The 16,977-nt window shown below is 38.2% G+C and overlaps 1 protein-coding gene across 1 annotated transcript in view; it reads left to right on the top strand.

Moving 5' to 3' along the window:
- The window catches only part of MTUS2 (microtubule associated scaffold protein 2), a 3,916,139-nt gene that overhangs the window by 3,118,568 nt on the left and 780,594 nt on the right, over nucleotides 1-16,977 (top strand). Inside the window, exon 9 of the mRNA XM_044073264.1 lies at nucleotides 12,739-12,950. Within this exon, the coding sequence (XP_043929199.1) occupies nucleotides 12,739-12,950 (212 nt within the window). The remainder of the gene's footprint in view (nucleotides 1-12,738; nucleotides 12,951-16,977) is intronic.

Below are 16,977 nucleotides of genomic sequence, written 5' to 3'. Positions count from 1 at the left end.
ACTTTATTTCCAGATGTAGTTTGCAAAGGCAGATGATAACACAGGGTATTATGTGATAATAATGTTTTATCTTTCTATAAATGAATGTTGTATCATGTACTAATATCCTTTTGTTATAAACCATCGCTGTATGAAAAAGTTTATAACTGCATATTATCTTTTCTGTAAAAAGATTTAAGCTGCATGTTATAAAAGTTATTCCATGAATATAGACAGCTATATCACTGCAAACCTTTCTGTGTATTAAGCATTGTCTTCATTAGGAACACAACTGTTTACTTTTCTTTGCAAAAATATATCATCTACAATTTCTGAAATGTTTTTCTCCATAAAGACCTGTATTATTGGTTACTGTTGCTTCCTGAGTAAAACATAGATTATTAAAAACATCTTCAACAATATCAGACAGGCACCACTGATTTATACGAGCATACATTAGCCGTTAGTAATGAAAGTAATGTTAGTGTCTTTTCCAAAACACAAGTATTCCTGCAGCTGTGATTCCTTTTAGATTTGTGTTGACGTTGACTTGTCATCCATCAACTCAATTACTCATTGTTTGTCTTATATGTAATGATGTTTAATTTCATGCAAACATTCCAGTGATTCATGATACAAAATCAAATTCAATTTAAATACATTTTCTACTTGAAAATAGAAGCAAGGAGTCCAAGGCATGATGCAGTCTGAAACATACCTTTCAGCTGTCCCTGATTTTCAGGGAAGTTCCTCATTTTGACTGAAATTTTAACTTTGGCCCTCTTAATCCCTCCTAAAACTGTAGACTTTTGGAGAAAAAGTTGTGAGTTGCATTTAATAAATAACTACATTCAGAAAATGTATATTACTGCACATTTTCTTATTTTGTCAATGTTTCAAGTTAATGGTATTCTCGGCCTTTTTTCCTAGATCTCTTCTTCCGCTTCTTCCTATCCTCTGCATCCTTTCGTCACACCTCCGCATGCATGTCCTCTCTCTCTCACCACGCCCACCTCTCTTTAGGCCTTCCCTTCCTCTCTCCCTCTACCTGGCAGCTCCATCCTTAGCATCTTTTTCCCCTTATATTCATTCTCTCCCTATCCATCTCTCCCTCCTCAGCAACCATCTCAACTCTCTTGTCTTGCTCTAACCCCAAACAAACCTGAGCTGACTATCCCCCATTCCTAACCCTCCTAATCCTATCCTAATCCATTCCACATCAACCTTAATACATCTTAATCTTATCATCTTTCTCTTCCTCCTGCTTTTCTGTCATCCCACTGTCTCCAACCCAACTATATCCTGTCCATATACACTCCTCTAGCTCTGCCTCTTGTTTTGTAGACCTTCCTTTCACTCTTCTCACAAATCACTCTGACACTCTCACCCCACCCACCCCTCCCACCCAGCTCCACCCTTCCCTCTCTCTTCTCTTCCACATTCACCATTACTCTGATTGATCCCATGTACTTAAAACTACACACACTTTAACAACTCTACCTTTACCAACTCTTCCACCACTCTCCTCTCCCTCTTCCTTACACACATATTTCTGTCACAGCCCTGCTTGACCATTCCTTCTCTCTTCTCTCTAGAGCATATCTCCACCTCCAGAGTCTCCAACCTGATTCCTATTCTCACTCTCCTTCACAATGTCATGTCATCTGCAAACATCATAGTCCACGGGGCCTTCCTGCTCATCTCATCTGTCAACCTGTCCCATCACACTGCAAATAAGAAAGGACTCAGAGCTGGGATCCTTGATGTAATCCCACCTCCACTAAAAATGGATGTCTCCTCCTGCAGTCCTCACCACTGTCCCACACTACCCCGCTGCATATCCCTAACCTGTACCTCTTCTACTCTCTGCCACCTCGACTTCCCCCGATACAATACCACAACTCTTCTCTAGGCTCTGTCATCATATGCTTCCCAAGTCTACACAACACACAAGACACAATGCAACCTTTTTCTCTGTGTATTTCTCCATCAACACTCTCAGAGCAAACATTGCATCTGTAGTGCTCTTTCCTGGCATGAAACCATACTGCTGATCACTAAATATTTTAAAAGTGCCCCTTATTTCTGGATTTTTCCCTGACTGGTTGAGAGCTATGATCTGAAAACAGTTCTGTTTGTGGTCATGAAATCACCTTTGAGTGCCATATGGTGGTGGTAGTTTGTTTTAGGTTATCCAGCGGTGTGTGGAGGACTTCTGAGGTTCATCCACAGCTGTCTTTTAGCTGTCATTGTGTCAGTAATGAATATGTCAAAGTGTTTAAGCAGTACTGCACCTGTAAATTTAATTATTCTATGTCAGTACATCAAAAGATGAGGATGTCTGTTTGGAAACTAAGTCTCACATAAGCTTTGAATACATTAAATGTTTCAGCATTGTAGTAATTAAGCTATACGGCATCAAGTCTGTTAGACTGGGGCAGTGTACAAAATTAGTTTCTTCTCTGCCATGTGCCCATTGCATATGGAACAGGCCTTGCTCCCTTGTGCCTTTGAATTTTGGAATAAAATTATAATCAGAGAATAAATGAATGAAGAATACTACATCTGCCATAGCTTTCATAACAGCTGTATGTAGAAGCAGTTGTCTGTCCCATTCACTTAGCTGTAATTCTGGCTGGAGCAATCCCTTGGTGACAGAGCCTTATCACTGCTGATACTGGTCCATTTCTCGATGTGGTTCATATGTGTCACATAAACAGCCCAGTAGAAAAGGATCAGATATCTTGAGTACTGAATTCCTTTCTCTAGTGTGTGGTGGGTTAGTGTAAGTCACTTCTGCTAGCAACCAGTCTCCTGATGGAGACCAGGTATATGAAATGTATTCTGATGTTAAAGAGTGCATTTAACTGTTCAGAAGAGCGAAGCATGCACGCATTGTGTTTATTTTCTTATACTGGTTGTTATCTTGGACATTAAGTGTAGTAACATCTTGGAGAAGTAAAAGATAGGCTGAAGATGCAGACACTGAGCATGTAGAGGAGGGACAGTGTAATGATTGAATAGCTAAAAGTTCTGTCTTACAGTTCTAGAAACCAGGTTCAGAGCTGGTCTTCTGATTTACATATTTTCCCATGTCGTTGTGGATTTTATCATACTTTGAGGACGGTCATTGTAGCAGTAAATTATAGCATTCTAGTTACTCATAAGCGAATCTGCATCTGTTAAGTCAGTCTTCTCCATAGCTGTTAGGTCCTCATGTCAAGCAGCACTGTCTTGCACCAGTATTAATAGTGTCATTTGTATGTGTATGATGCCCATATAAGCTTGTACTCAGATCAGTTCTAGTCATGACTTCAAAGCTGCTAGTTGCTTGGGTATGTCATCTTTTGTATAATACATTATTTAATCATTAGGTCATTCTGCTAATGTTTTCTTCATTTATTGTTATGACTTCATATTGAGGTTTATTTTATTCAGCTGTCATTTAGATGGTAAAGCTTTCTCCATCCAATTTTGATAGCAGTTGTGCTTGTATCAAACAAATTACCAAAAGCCATTTTCACCATAAAATAGGTGTGAATATTGGAAACAGTTTAATAAACTAAGAAACACAGACATGTATGGGCTTTACTGTCTCATCTGACTGAGAGAAAAGTATGCAAACTTGGGGGAAAAACTGAGATCACATAAAATGGAGAAAACACACATAAATATTTCCTTTTTTGCTCTTCAGTTATGGGATGGAAAAGAAAAAAGACATCTGAACAAATGGAGGCAGTAGCAGAAAAATTTATATAATGTTAAGTCCTGTTTAAATTCCAGATTTTGATGGCTCCCAGTTCAGATAATCGCAATTCGGTCATAAAAATGTCCCTGTTAAGGAATAAATTAATTTAACCATACCTTAATTAATATATCTGAATGAGACCTTTTTTCAGGTTTTACAGAAGAACATTTATTACACTACATGTATGTAAAGGAAGCAAGATTTGTGCTCTACCTCCGCTAACTGAAGAATGCAGTGTACATTAATATTTTACCTTGTCTTCAGCAAGAGTATGCAATTTATACGTAATTCAGTGTATACAAATCAGAAATCAAAGGTCAGACTTTTTTTCACGTGAAAGTCCTAACTTTCTTCATGTGGAAAGTCTAATGAATCTTAACTCATCTTTCTACATGCAGTCCTTTGTGTAGTCCAGATTTGTTCATAATTTTGGATCCTGCTGTAACAGTCTAGTAGGTATTACTTCACTTCACCTTGAATTTAAAAAAAAAAATTGCTATGCCAGCTCCAAAATGTGTAACATCAATCAGTGCAGCCGTGTTAGTGTTGCACTTTCTGCACCCCCCTAGCAGAGACATACCTCATGTTTTTAGTTTTAGAGGTTTAAAAGGGAAGACAGATATAAATTCCCTCTTGCCCCAATCTAAGAACAAGTCAAACCAAACAAATAGTATAGGATACAGTATCACTCAGGCCTATTTTTAATACAGACTCTCAAGCAACCAGAAACAACAGTTATCCGGCATCCACCTATCCTCATGGGTGCCGGTTAACTGAGAGTTTGCTGTATATGTGTGTGTGTGTGTGTGTGTGTGTGTGTGTGTGTGTGTGTGTGTGTGTGTGTGTGTGTGTGTGTGTGTGTGTGTGTGTGTGTGTGTGTGTGTGTATATGTGTGTGTGTGTATATAGTGTATATGTGTGTATACATACATATACATATATATAGATAGATATATATATATATATATATACATATATAGATATATATATATATACATACATATATATATCTATATATATATATATATATATGTATACACATATATATATATATATATATATATATACATACATATATATATATATATATATATATATATATATATATATATATATGTGTGTGTATGTATTCCCTCATGTAGTACTGCACCATATGGGGACAAGCTGAGAATTGTATTTTTAAGTTTTTTCTGTTCCCACTCCACCAAATCCAATCTTGTAGATTCAAATATTCAAAGAATATAAGGAAATGTCAGTTTAAGGGCAGTTAAACATCATCTCTGTAGCAGTAACATCTGCATTCATTTGAGAAAGAATCTAGTTCTAGAAAGTTTTGCCAGCTGGTGCAGCTGACAGAAACATGGCAAGTTAGTGACTAATCCTGTTAGCTCCATTCTGTGATGCCCACCTTGTGTGAATCTCATCTGCATGCTAAGACACTGAACATCAGGTGTGTGTTCTTATTTACTTCCTGTGTTTTGTGACTTGTATTGAATGATTATAATGTATTTACCAGAATTAATTGCACGTATGATGTATACGCCTTTTGTTCTCTGCACCAGCCCACCTATGTTGCTAACAAATAAAATAAATAAAAGTACACATGATTTCAGTACAGCCAGACTAGAGTGGTGAATGTCCAGGAAAAAGACAAATCTTATGATCTAGAATTTTTTTTTTACCTGTGAATTGTGGAAGATGATAGGGACTGTTATTAGTATTTATTAACATTTCAATGTTTTCTTGAGAAAGCTTACTTCCTGAGAAACTCATTTCAACTGCCTGTACCATAATAATGGCCTTTTTCCTGAAAAAATCCTTCCACTTTATTCCTCTTGTGATCTTAAACCAATGGCTCTGGAGTTAACTGCACCTCATGTTAATTTAAACACATCCCCTCACACACACACACACACACACACACACACACGCTACTTTTCTTTAGTTGGTTCTTGTTCATAAACACAAAAGTATGGTTTTGTGAAAAGAATCCCATTAAACTAATTCAGTCAGTTTACTCTCCCATTCTGTTGTATACCCGCAAAATAATGAGTACCCAAGTCTATACTGAATAATCAAAAAGTGAATTCACCAAACAGTTATTTACATCAAAAATACCATTCAGCAAACTGTTAATAGTGAGATTGCAGTACAGTGAAGATCAGAAAATTTGCCCTTTCCTCACTGTAGTGCGATCTCGGAGTTGGTATATATAATTAGCGCGGGGGGGGTACAGCCTGCCACAAGAGCAAATTCGCTGAATGGTATATTCGATGTAAATACAGTTCAGTGACTGCACGTTTTGATTATTCAATATAGACCCAAGTACCCATAGATAACTACAGATGCCCCAAGTTATCTTCAGACAGTCTTCCTTAAATTTGATCCATTTCCTTTTGTGTCTCAGCTGGCTTTACATGGAATGTCCTCAGCTATTATTGATGTGCACTTATTTTGGATCTATGCTGTGCTTAAATTCCATCACCTGTTGTTCATGTTATTGTTTGACCTGTAACACAGTCCCTCTCATCATGGTGTCTTAGCCTCATATGTAGACAAGCCTATTAACTGCCTCATGGTTACTGAGAATTTGCCTCTTGTAACATACTGATTCCATCTCTGAGAGTTGCACTACTTTTTTTTAAATCGGAGGCTAGTCTGTCCATCGTCCATCCCACTCATGGTCAGTAAACAGCACATCTGCAACAAAACCTTACAACAGCATTACAACATCACTTATGTATATGCAAAGATAATAAAGAAATCCTTGCCTAAACCTCCTACTGATCCTGGAGATCCTGATACCTTACATTGGCTATGTAGCCAAAACATTAATTCCTCACCCATACTCACACCCACACCTACTGCTACTGGGAGTCACCTGTACTACTAGCCTGTGGCCATCAATTCCCATAAGCCTGTAGCACATCCCAGGTTTTCTCGACTACCATACCAATTATATCCTTGAAATTCTGAGTCCCTTATTTTCTTTTCCAGTGGTTCTAAATCTAATGCAAATAACAAAGATGAAAGAGGACACCCCTGCCTGGTTACTTTGCTCAAACAGAAATGATCAGAAAGGATTCCACCCACTTTAATTTTCAACTCTGATCCCTTATATATCCTCCTAATCAACCTTATAATTTTATCTGGAAATGTAAATGCTTCCATTGCTCTGGTCATAAAGTCCCAGCTAAATCTATATCTCTCCACACAATGGACATGCCCATGTCGAGAACCTGACTAACTACATATCTCTTTACTTCTAGGTCCACTTCCCTAGCCCATTTCCCTAATTGCAGATCTCTAAAATTTCTCTTTCCTTTTAGTAATAAGGAAAATCTCTGATTTCAGTCTATTTTTCAGTATCTTTAACGAAATCAATGTTCTGTGTATAATTTCCTGTCTGTCCTTTAGTCTTATATAACATCTATGTAAATTTTTATTCCTGCATATGTAAGCTGTATTCTCTTGTTGTAACAATACTTTGAATCTTGCAATTTAAATATGTACTTCTATTGTGTATTGGAGCTTTTCTCCTCGGGCCTCTACTGAAAACAGATATGTATCCAGTTAGACCAGCCCGGTTAACAAATGTAAAATAAATAATAATAAATAAATAAATCTGGCAAATACTTTCTCTGCATCAAGTCCCACCACCAACAGTGGTATTTTCTTGCATTTTGCTTCCCTCTGGATCATCAGTGTTCTGTTAATGTTCTCAAATGTTTGCCTCCCCTCCACAAAACTACACTGATCCATATCTATCAATTTTGGCATTACTGTTGTCATTATTTTAGCCATTATAGACATGAACACTTTATAATCACAATTTAATATTGAAATGGGCCTGTATGAAGCTGGGTCTGATAGATCTTTGCCCTCTTTAAGTATTTCAGCTACCACTGCTTTCTTAGAGGATGTTGTTACTTTTCCTCCTCTTAAAATACTGTTAAACAAAACCTTATAGATCTGTATAATTTTTTCCCTCCTAGCTTCCAAACTTCCACAGGAATACCATCTATTCCTGGGGCTTTCCTGTAGATTCGTTATACATCACTATTTTTATCTCATCATTTCCAGTCCTAACCATTAGTAATTGAGTCTCATCTACCTCTAAATGTGGCATATTTAATTCTTCCATAAACATTTCCATTTGTATCTTTTCTTGATTTCCATATTTCTCTGCTTTACACAGACTTTCATAGAATTTCCAAAATATTTCTAATACCTCTACAGGATTTCTTGTTACCTTCCTTGTTATAGGCTCCCTAAGCTTGGTGACACCTCTTTCTACTTTCTGTTGCCTGAATCGTTGTGCTGAAAGTTTTTGTGCTCTAGTGTTATTATCAAAAAACAGTTGCTTAACAGCAATCTTTCTAATCTTGTGTATATTATCGAGGTAATCCCTTATTTTCTGCTTAGCATTCTGCAGTTGATCCTCTTCTTGTTCTGTGAGGTTCCCCCTATTTTGCAATACATTAACATTTGTCAGTCCCTCTAAATAATTCTTGTTACCACTTAACAATAGCTCCCTTTCTTTTATTTCCACCCTATTTTTAAATTCCACCTTAATTTTATCCTACTCCCTAGCTATATTTTCAGAAGAAATTTCTTTCCTCTTTTATAGCTCCTGAATAATCTCCACTACCCATCCTTAAATTTCTTTCTTTTCAACAGATAGGTGGGAAAGTACCAGTGTCTCATTTTTATTTCATTTCCCTGTGTTTTTAGTTTAGTTATGATCAGAAATAGTCGTTTGGTGCTTATCAAGACCTTCAATTAAATGCACGTGTTCTTGTGAAATATAAATTCTGTCTAGCCTAGCCCAGTTTTTAAATCTTAGGGAATAGCATGTAAATTCATGCCAAGCTCCTATTACTGAATTCACATCTTCCATGCCAAATATTTTCATAAATTTCTTCAGAAATCTACCCTCCATTGTTATACTTTCCCTTCTGGGTCCCCAAGGCACCTCTTCACTGCTGCAAATCACATTCAAGTCCCCACCTGTAAGTAATATTGCTTGCTGAAAACTGATTATTTCTCCCAGAATTTTCTTAAGTTCCATTATAGCAGTTTTAGGAGGAATATAAATACATGCCAGTGGAGCAGCATTTTACCTTCATCAAGTTTTCTGCCTAAATTCAAGGATAAAGTAATTGGCTTCACTAATTGGTTAGTGCATTGCTGGCATTCTGAGGGGATCCATTGTGTATCTGATTAGGAAGAAATTGTCAACAGACCCCTTTGGTTTGCATGGGAGGTCCTATATCTCTCTTACTTCTGACTAAATCTTTCATTACCCTTTTAGTGCCTTTTTAGGCAAAGTTCACCTAACGGACATCCCGACATAGCAAATTCAGTCTGGATAATATCAAAGTAGCACTGATGAATGCCAGAAGCCCTAAGCAACAAAATGTCAAAACTCTAGGCTTTCCTTACCTTCACAGACATCGGGTGTTATGTTATTGCAGACACCTGATAATAGCAATCCCCCATTACAAGGAGAGTGCCTATCGTGAATTCAGAACCACCAGCAAATATGTGGGAATATCTTTATTTATTCATAACCCTATTGTGTCTTGCCAGATTCCATTTGATATTAATTTGTATCTGCTTAAAGTCCTAAAACCCCCAACAAAACTAATTATCACACTTTGTCCAATTATAAAACCTCACCTATGGCCAATTTTGAGCATGTGGAATACCTTAACCTGTTAGAAAATGTAACCATTGAACTAAATACCTTTCTTGCATGTGGCTTTGGCTGTCCACACATCAACTAGCAAACATTTTCTACCAACAGCAAATATTCCCAGTGATTTTTGGACTTCTTAGAATACAAGTACTCTTCACCAAATTTTCTTCTAAATGTCATATGTGTCAGTCTTCTAGATCTTGTCCTCATTATGTGCATCATGTATCCCACAACTGAACCATCCTTCTTATTATCCCCTCTCTAGTCAAGCCTGACCATCTCTGCATGACGTTCTTCCTGGAAACCTAATTCATAGCCCCTAATAACTCCTCTGTTTTCAGGTAATACCAAAGCCAGTTGCTTATAATTGCACATGGTACAGCTGCCTGGTAGACCTTGTACTCAAGCCTGCTGCATACCTCTCTTAGACAGATGTACTGTGGCATCCATACCAATATGATGCAGGCATAATGACAAGTTTTAACCTAAACTTCTGTGTTGGAACTCCCACTTTGTAATAAAAAGAAAAAGCTCCTGTCAGCCCATAAAAGGTCTCCACATTATCTTTACAAAAGGGATTGAAAAGTGGTAAGTCCCAAAAGCTTACCATTAGGAAATTCAAGGGCAAATGCAACGTTTCCATTATTAAGAAACATTGGAACATACTATATGATTTACCGGGTCTAATGGACAATATTGGGAGCACTCCTTGTTTCTCTTTTAGAAACAATAGTTCCCTAAAACAATATCTTTGCAGCAAAGTGAATGTTAAACATTTTAATGTCTCCACACGACTTGGCATCTTTCAATGTAGACATTGTTCAGCTTGCCGATTTATTTACACTAATACCAGCTATACACACCCTTTAACACGTTTTACTATTAAAAGCCAGTGCTATGCCGATTGCCACACTTCAAATGTGGTTTATTTTTCTTTCTGCCAGACCTGTCATGCATTCTATGTAGGCAAAACCAATATAATGCTTAAGGACAGGATACTGTAGCATATTAGAGACATTACCACACAGAAAGAGTGCAGTGCTTTAGCTCTACCCATGTAAGACTCACTGATCATACACACACCTTCAAGTTTTTTGTAATTCAATTGATACAACCCAATGTACGAGGGGGTGACATTGAAAACTACACTGAGAGCAAAGAACAAGAATGGATTATTTTGCTTAATGCTGAGAGACCTCCAGCCTTAAATGGAGTTATGTCTCTCAAACCATTCCTGAAATCACATTGTTTAAAGCATTAATGAACTTTTAGTAACATTTTGCCTTGTATATTTTTATGTAAATCTATATGCTTTTGTATGTTTATGTCTTATTTACTTTGCAGGTTAACAGGCTTTTTATAGAGGTCATTCTAGGATGGTTTAAAAACTTTTTACTTTGAAGGTATTTGTTTTTAACAGGTACTAATTTATAATGAGCTGCAGGTGATTTGTATTTTAAATGTCAGCTGACATTTCTAGTTCTATTTAAATGTATTTGCTTTTACATAAGTTGTCTGATGAAGCGACATTTTCAGTCATGAAAGCGCTTACGTTTTTCCTAATAAATAACTTTTGGTGTGTAAGGTTGGGTACAGTTTGTTTTTCTACTGCCCAAACAAATCTAGACTTACCTGCTATGCTAAGAAATTCATTATAGCTTCTTTTAATAAATCCACCATCACCACCATATACTATATAGATAACATTCCACTTAAATGCTTGTGTTAGTAACAAACTCAGTTGACCACCATATTTATATCATGGTTAGAAAATCATTCTGTCATGTACAACTCATCCTTTATGGCATGTCTTGGAGGTTCAGAGACGTTAAAATACCACTTTATTTTGCTCTTATTGTGGTCATCATTGAGTACAGTGCCTCATTCGATATGTATCTTGGTAAGTACCTAAACGAAACTGCCTCACCAAAAGCATCCCAAGTCTCAGTATGTTTTTCAACTCTGTAGCCTAAAAGTCCTCTCGCTATAAACAGTCTCATATAAGCTGCTAAGTGATATTTTTCACCTTCCTTGCTAAGAATGATGCCACTGTTTGAAGTCCTTCAGCTAAACAGATCCTTTGGTAAGTCAAACATCTGCTCTGTTAATGTAAACCTGCATCTCCTCACTAACAATGCCAGATTACATGACACTTTTTTAAGGCAACATATCCATCATTTCTGGAATAGGCTCCCCATGACATAGCAAGAACAGTACTTCCCCGGCAACCTAGAAAACAGTCTGAATGATTGTATGGGTGATCCGAAGTTTTCACTTGAGATATATGGGGACAATATACTTATTGGGGAAACACTATTAATCTCCTACTAATATCACTGATATGGTTGAGCTTCTGAGTGGATTAGAAAGTAAACTTGTACAAAAATGCTGGAAAGTGTTGTCACTGGGAGGTCACCAGTAAGCCAAAAGAGAATCAAAGGTTGCAGATCTTTGGTTTAAGAGGAAAAGGCATGGAAAACTCTGATGTGGAGGTCTAGGGATGATAACCTCATTTATGGATTATTTGGAAACTAACCCCCTAGGTAGCAGGTCCATATTTTTAATAGTAGAAATCTTTGGTTCCACAGAAGTCACCAGCAGAGATATCTCAATACATGTAGGAAACTGCCTTTGTATAAATGTTAAAACAAATTTTAAACACTTTATCAATGGAAATAATTGTCTCGTGTTGGGTATCAGAATATCCTAATATTATGAGGTGCACAACGGTAGATGTCCCACTTGAGCTTACCTAGTATTTAAAATACTATTACAAAATATTCTGCGTCCTTCAGAATGCAAGCACTGTTGTGATAATCTGTTACCAGTGGTGGAGGATTTTTCATTCCAGTGGAAAGCAGTAATACTTTTAACTATTTTCATACATGGGCATCAGCAGATGTCTTTCTCAGATTCCAGAGACCATGCATTTTAAGGATGTAGAGTCAGGTATGGAGATTTTGTTTAACCTGAAACTGTAAGACAGTTGTGATGTGCTAAAAAGAAAAAAAATAAATAAAACAACAGCAAAAGCAGTACTATTTAAGATTGTGGCACTGTTTCTCATATCATTTCATCCAAATTTAAAGAAGTGTATGTATACCATATTTGTGAAAGTAGTATAAAAAACTGGCACTGAAAAAGAAATTGTCCATTATTAAGTTGTTCTTTTTGGTGTGATTTCCCAAGTGTCCTGCAGAGAAGGCCATACCAGTCACTATGTGATACACTGAATTCACCGTATGAGTAATTGTTTGACATTGCAAATGTCAAGAGTAAATTTTTACAGTTATTTCTTTTGTTTCCCCAAGGACATGCAAAGCTAAAGTCGGGTATTATAAGGAATGGATTTTCCACAAAAGGTGAGCTTCCATCCCGAGAGACTGAACGGCAGATTGTTCAGAAGCTGAAGGACAAATGTGAAGAACAAGCCAGGCAGCTTCAAGGTGTCAGAGAAGAACTAAAGAGAGCGAGCCTTGTACTAGAGGCATTTGCTGTGACAACACAACATTTTGTCCAGAAGGTAAACAGAGAGCACATCTAGTGCTACATTAAGATGATGTTTTAGGGTTATTTCATCCTTCTGGTTTGGCATTAAGCTTATTTGCTACAGCTGTTTCATTAGCATTGGACTCTGCAGTGTTGTGGATCTTAGCTGGACTGCTATAAATATGGGACAGGAGGTGTGTTGTATTTTAGTCACAATGTCAACTGAAAATTCTACACTGAGTATCTATACATTTTGTATTTATATTGTTTGAATTCAGATTTGGATTTTTTTCAGACAGAGGAGGTCAGGGCTCCACAGATACTGAGAGGTGTTTTTTGAACATCATAGGACAGACTGGACATGTGTAATTTGTTTGGTGCTGTTATGTCTTCATCCTGTTTAATTATCATTCACAGTTTTTGTCAGATGTTATGGCAGGGGTGGGGTGACATAGAGTCAATCTTCAGGATTAGGGACTGCACAGAGCAGGAATATTGATTACACTGTCTATCTATGTAGAAAATACAGGTACAGCAGTGAAAAAGAAGTCTGAAGAACTGAGGGCAGGCGGCAGGCGTTAGGTAAGGAACACACATACATACACATGCATGTATTCCTGTTTTTGGCATGTATGATGATGTCACTTGGCATCATGAGATTCATCAGTTTGATGAACACCTGATGTGGATCTGAGAGCTTGACTTTGTGGGAACTGGCATCCATTTAGATGGATGCAGGTCTGTACTGCTATGAGTCTGAGGAAACACACTTCTAGGTGACACATTCAGTGTTTAAACAAACATTTAAAAGTGGCAAGCAGGAGGCAAAGTGAAGCATCAGGGAACTCTAGTGGTGGGAACAGTAGCAGGAAAAGATGTATGGCTAATGGAGGGGAAAGGCAAAAAGCCAAATCAGTGAAAAAAGCATAGAAAGAAATGAGGCACATTGTTCACATTCTGAGCAGACTGTTACCTGAACCAGTGGCATTGATGAAAGAACATTGTATTGACACTATAAATGTAAGATGCAGCAATGTCCAATGCTTTCCTTTCCCAGGTATCACAAATTAACGAAAAACTCAGCAAACTTATGGACGAAAGAAACAAATGGCGAAAAAATAAAACTCACATACATTTATTAAATCCTTTTTTTCTCTATAAAAACACACCATAAGGCAGAGACTTAATCAGACTTGATGCTAAAATGCTAATTATAAACTACAACACCTTTAATACAGCCACACAGTAGAACGGGCCCTTTCTTGATGTCTTACATTGTGGAGGGAGGGGGACAGGTATTAGTAAGGTCTACTTATAAAAGAATAGGCTTGAATCAGTTGTTGCCACATAGGTAGATGGAAAATATATCAACCCTGGACAAAGATGGCCATGTGGAAGAAGTACTACAATTAAGACACACCAAAAGTGGCATCAAAAAGGCACTAATCTAAAAGAACGAACAATGTTTAAAAATAGCTTCAGAAGTGAGGAAAAATCGAAAGTTTTAGGAAATGTAAAGAAACACTGAAGTGGGGACAGTGAAGAAATTTGCAAATTAATCAAAACAAAATGGGTAGGACAGTCAGAAAAATCAGACACAAACAGACTGGAAAAATAGACAGTTCTATCAATAAAGGAAATAAAATGTTGTGTAGACAAAGACTAATGCAAAAAAAAATAAAATAAAAGAGTGTTAGTGAAGTTAAAATATGGATAGGAATTTGGGCAGCAAAAGATGGAAGAAAACAGGTCTGCTAAATGAAACAATCTTGCCCAGTAATCCTGGTTCATGGATATATACTAGCCCAATGACCACTGGGACCTTTATAAACGTAGCCATTCAACCCAAATATATCCCATGAGTTACTGTATTTTAGAGGTTAGGGCCGTGGTGGTGCAGCAGTTAGTGTTGTCACCTCACAGCAAGAGGTTCTCCCATTCGATTCTCGGCTGGAGTGCCTTCTGTGTGGACTCTGCATGTCCTCCTCACGGTCGAGTAACGTCTAAAGACATGCAGGTAGTTGCGTGCGTGAATGGGTTTGCCTTCTTTGAAGGTTGGGGTTCGGGCTGGCAACTCAGCACCGTAAAAATCCACTACCAATCATTAGTGGACCGCAGTTTTGCTGTGGCGACCCCTAACCGGGAAAAGTCAAAGTCTTTTTTATTTAAAGGGGTGTATTTTAGTTAGAGCATGGTTTAAGCGCTGCCTATGTCTGTCAGAGATATAGGTGTCAGACCAGGGATGATTTCCAAATTTCCCATCCACTGATCCAGGTTGTGCTTAAATAAGGTGTGGGAAGGGCTCTGCTTCACATGGATGGATAAGAAGCCTATTACAAAGAATGGGGATTCTCTGAGCAACATACATGTCCCTCTAACATGTCCTATATAAGTTGCAAAAAAAAAAAAGTATATACTTTTGCAGATATGCAAAAGATCCATCAGAATGGAAAACAAGGATGCCTTGCATGCCAGGCATAAATTTCCTCTCAGGAGTCTGTAGGAAACAGAATATAGAGATAGGGCTTTGAGGCAATCTGTTTAGGACATTGTGTTTACGCCCTGTATTCTTTTTCTGAGGGACTTCTGTGGATGTCCCAGTTGTTGCATGTGCCTGGTCATTTACGTACTAAAGGGGGCATTATACTCGGTGATGGGTCTGATCATGCCTTTGCTTATAAGTTGAGTGACACAGAATGATTTTCTTACAACCTTAGACGCATGCTGGTTGAAAGCCAGATCAATATCTACATTATCCCCCAGATCCTGTCTACTTTTGGTGGTGTTTTATCAATGAGGAAGTCTCCCTGGGTGGCTGACTTCTAAAAGGTACTGTTATGCATTTCCTGGCATTGAGTTTTAAGCCATGGCTTTGGCACCAGTCATTTGCCTGTATTAGATCTTTCTGTAAGATGTTAGTGTCTTGGGGGGGGGTTGTGATTCCTTCTTGCTTGCAGTCAACTGGCTTGACTTTCAAAAAGAGAAGTGGACCCAACATACAGCCCTGGGGGACATCACTGGTGACCAGCCTTTTTGTGGTGGTGGTTCATAGGTGTGTACTAGGCTGATGGCCGTGGGGCCTTTACAAGCCTAGCCATAGGATTACCCTGGCATCATGCCACCTGACCTTAGTTCCCAGTGCCTCTGTCGGGTTGAACCACTGGAGTGATCCCCGGGGTGAATTTTCTATTTCCCATCCACATATCAAGATTTCTCTTGAAGAGGGTCAGCAAGGTGCTCTACCTGACATGTATGGGAAGTCTATTCTATAGCATGGGCTGTCTCTGTGTTATGAACCTGTCCCTCCAGAACTTTCTGTTGATTGTAGTAATGAGGTTGAGGTCTCTGGAGCGTGTGGTGCAGCGGGATTGGGATTTCTTTAGATGTAGCATTTCTAACAGAGCTGGGTCAGACATGGCTTTGTAAGTCAAGCAGAGATCACCTCTAAGTAGATGATATGAGACAGAGAATAGTTGGAGTTTTTTGAGTCTGTCCATATAGGACAAGTGTTTAAGGCCTAGGATCCTCTTTGTGAGGTACTTTTGTGGCCTCTCCAGTTGTTGCAGGTGTCTAGTGAGGTACATGCCAAATGGGGCATTGTACTCAATGATTGGCTTAATGAGGGAAGAGTAGAGGGAGACATTGACCTCTTTCTTCCTGGATGCAAACCCTTAGTAATGAGATGACTACAGTGGCAATGTGGTGATCAAAAGAGAGGTTGCTGTCAGCCTGTGTTTCCAGATCTCTTATAATGCCTTCTGTGTTCAGTGGATTACCATCAATGTGGTAATTCATGGGAACCGTGTTTTTTCCAAAGGGGATGACGACACATTTTTTGCCATTGAGCTTAAGGCCATGGCTCTGACACCAGTCGTTGGTCTCAGTGAGGCCATTCTGTAGGATGTCAAAATAGCTCCCAACTTGCAATCTTCTGCAAACTTTGTCAGCCAGCATCCCTTCTTGTTGGCCTGGACTTCAGAGAAGTAGATAGCAAACAGGAGAGGACCCAGGACCGAACCCTGTGGGACTCCACTCATGACTAGTCGGCAGTCTGACTTGGA

This window comes from Protopterus annectens, chromosome 5.part1 (genome assembly GCF_019279795.1).
Source record: "Protopterus annectens isolate FY-2018-M chromosome 5.part1, PAN1.0, whole genome shotgun sequence".
Lineage (NCBI taxonomy): Eukaryota > Metazoa > Chordata > Ceratodontiformes > Protopteridae > Protopterus > Protopterus annectens.
Note: the sequence above shows the minus strand (reverse complement) of the source record. Positions and strands in the feature narration are given on the sequence as shown.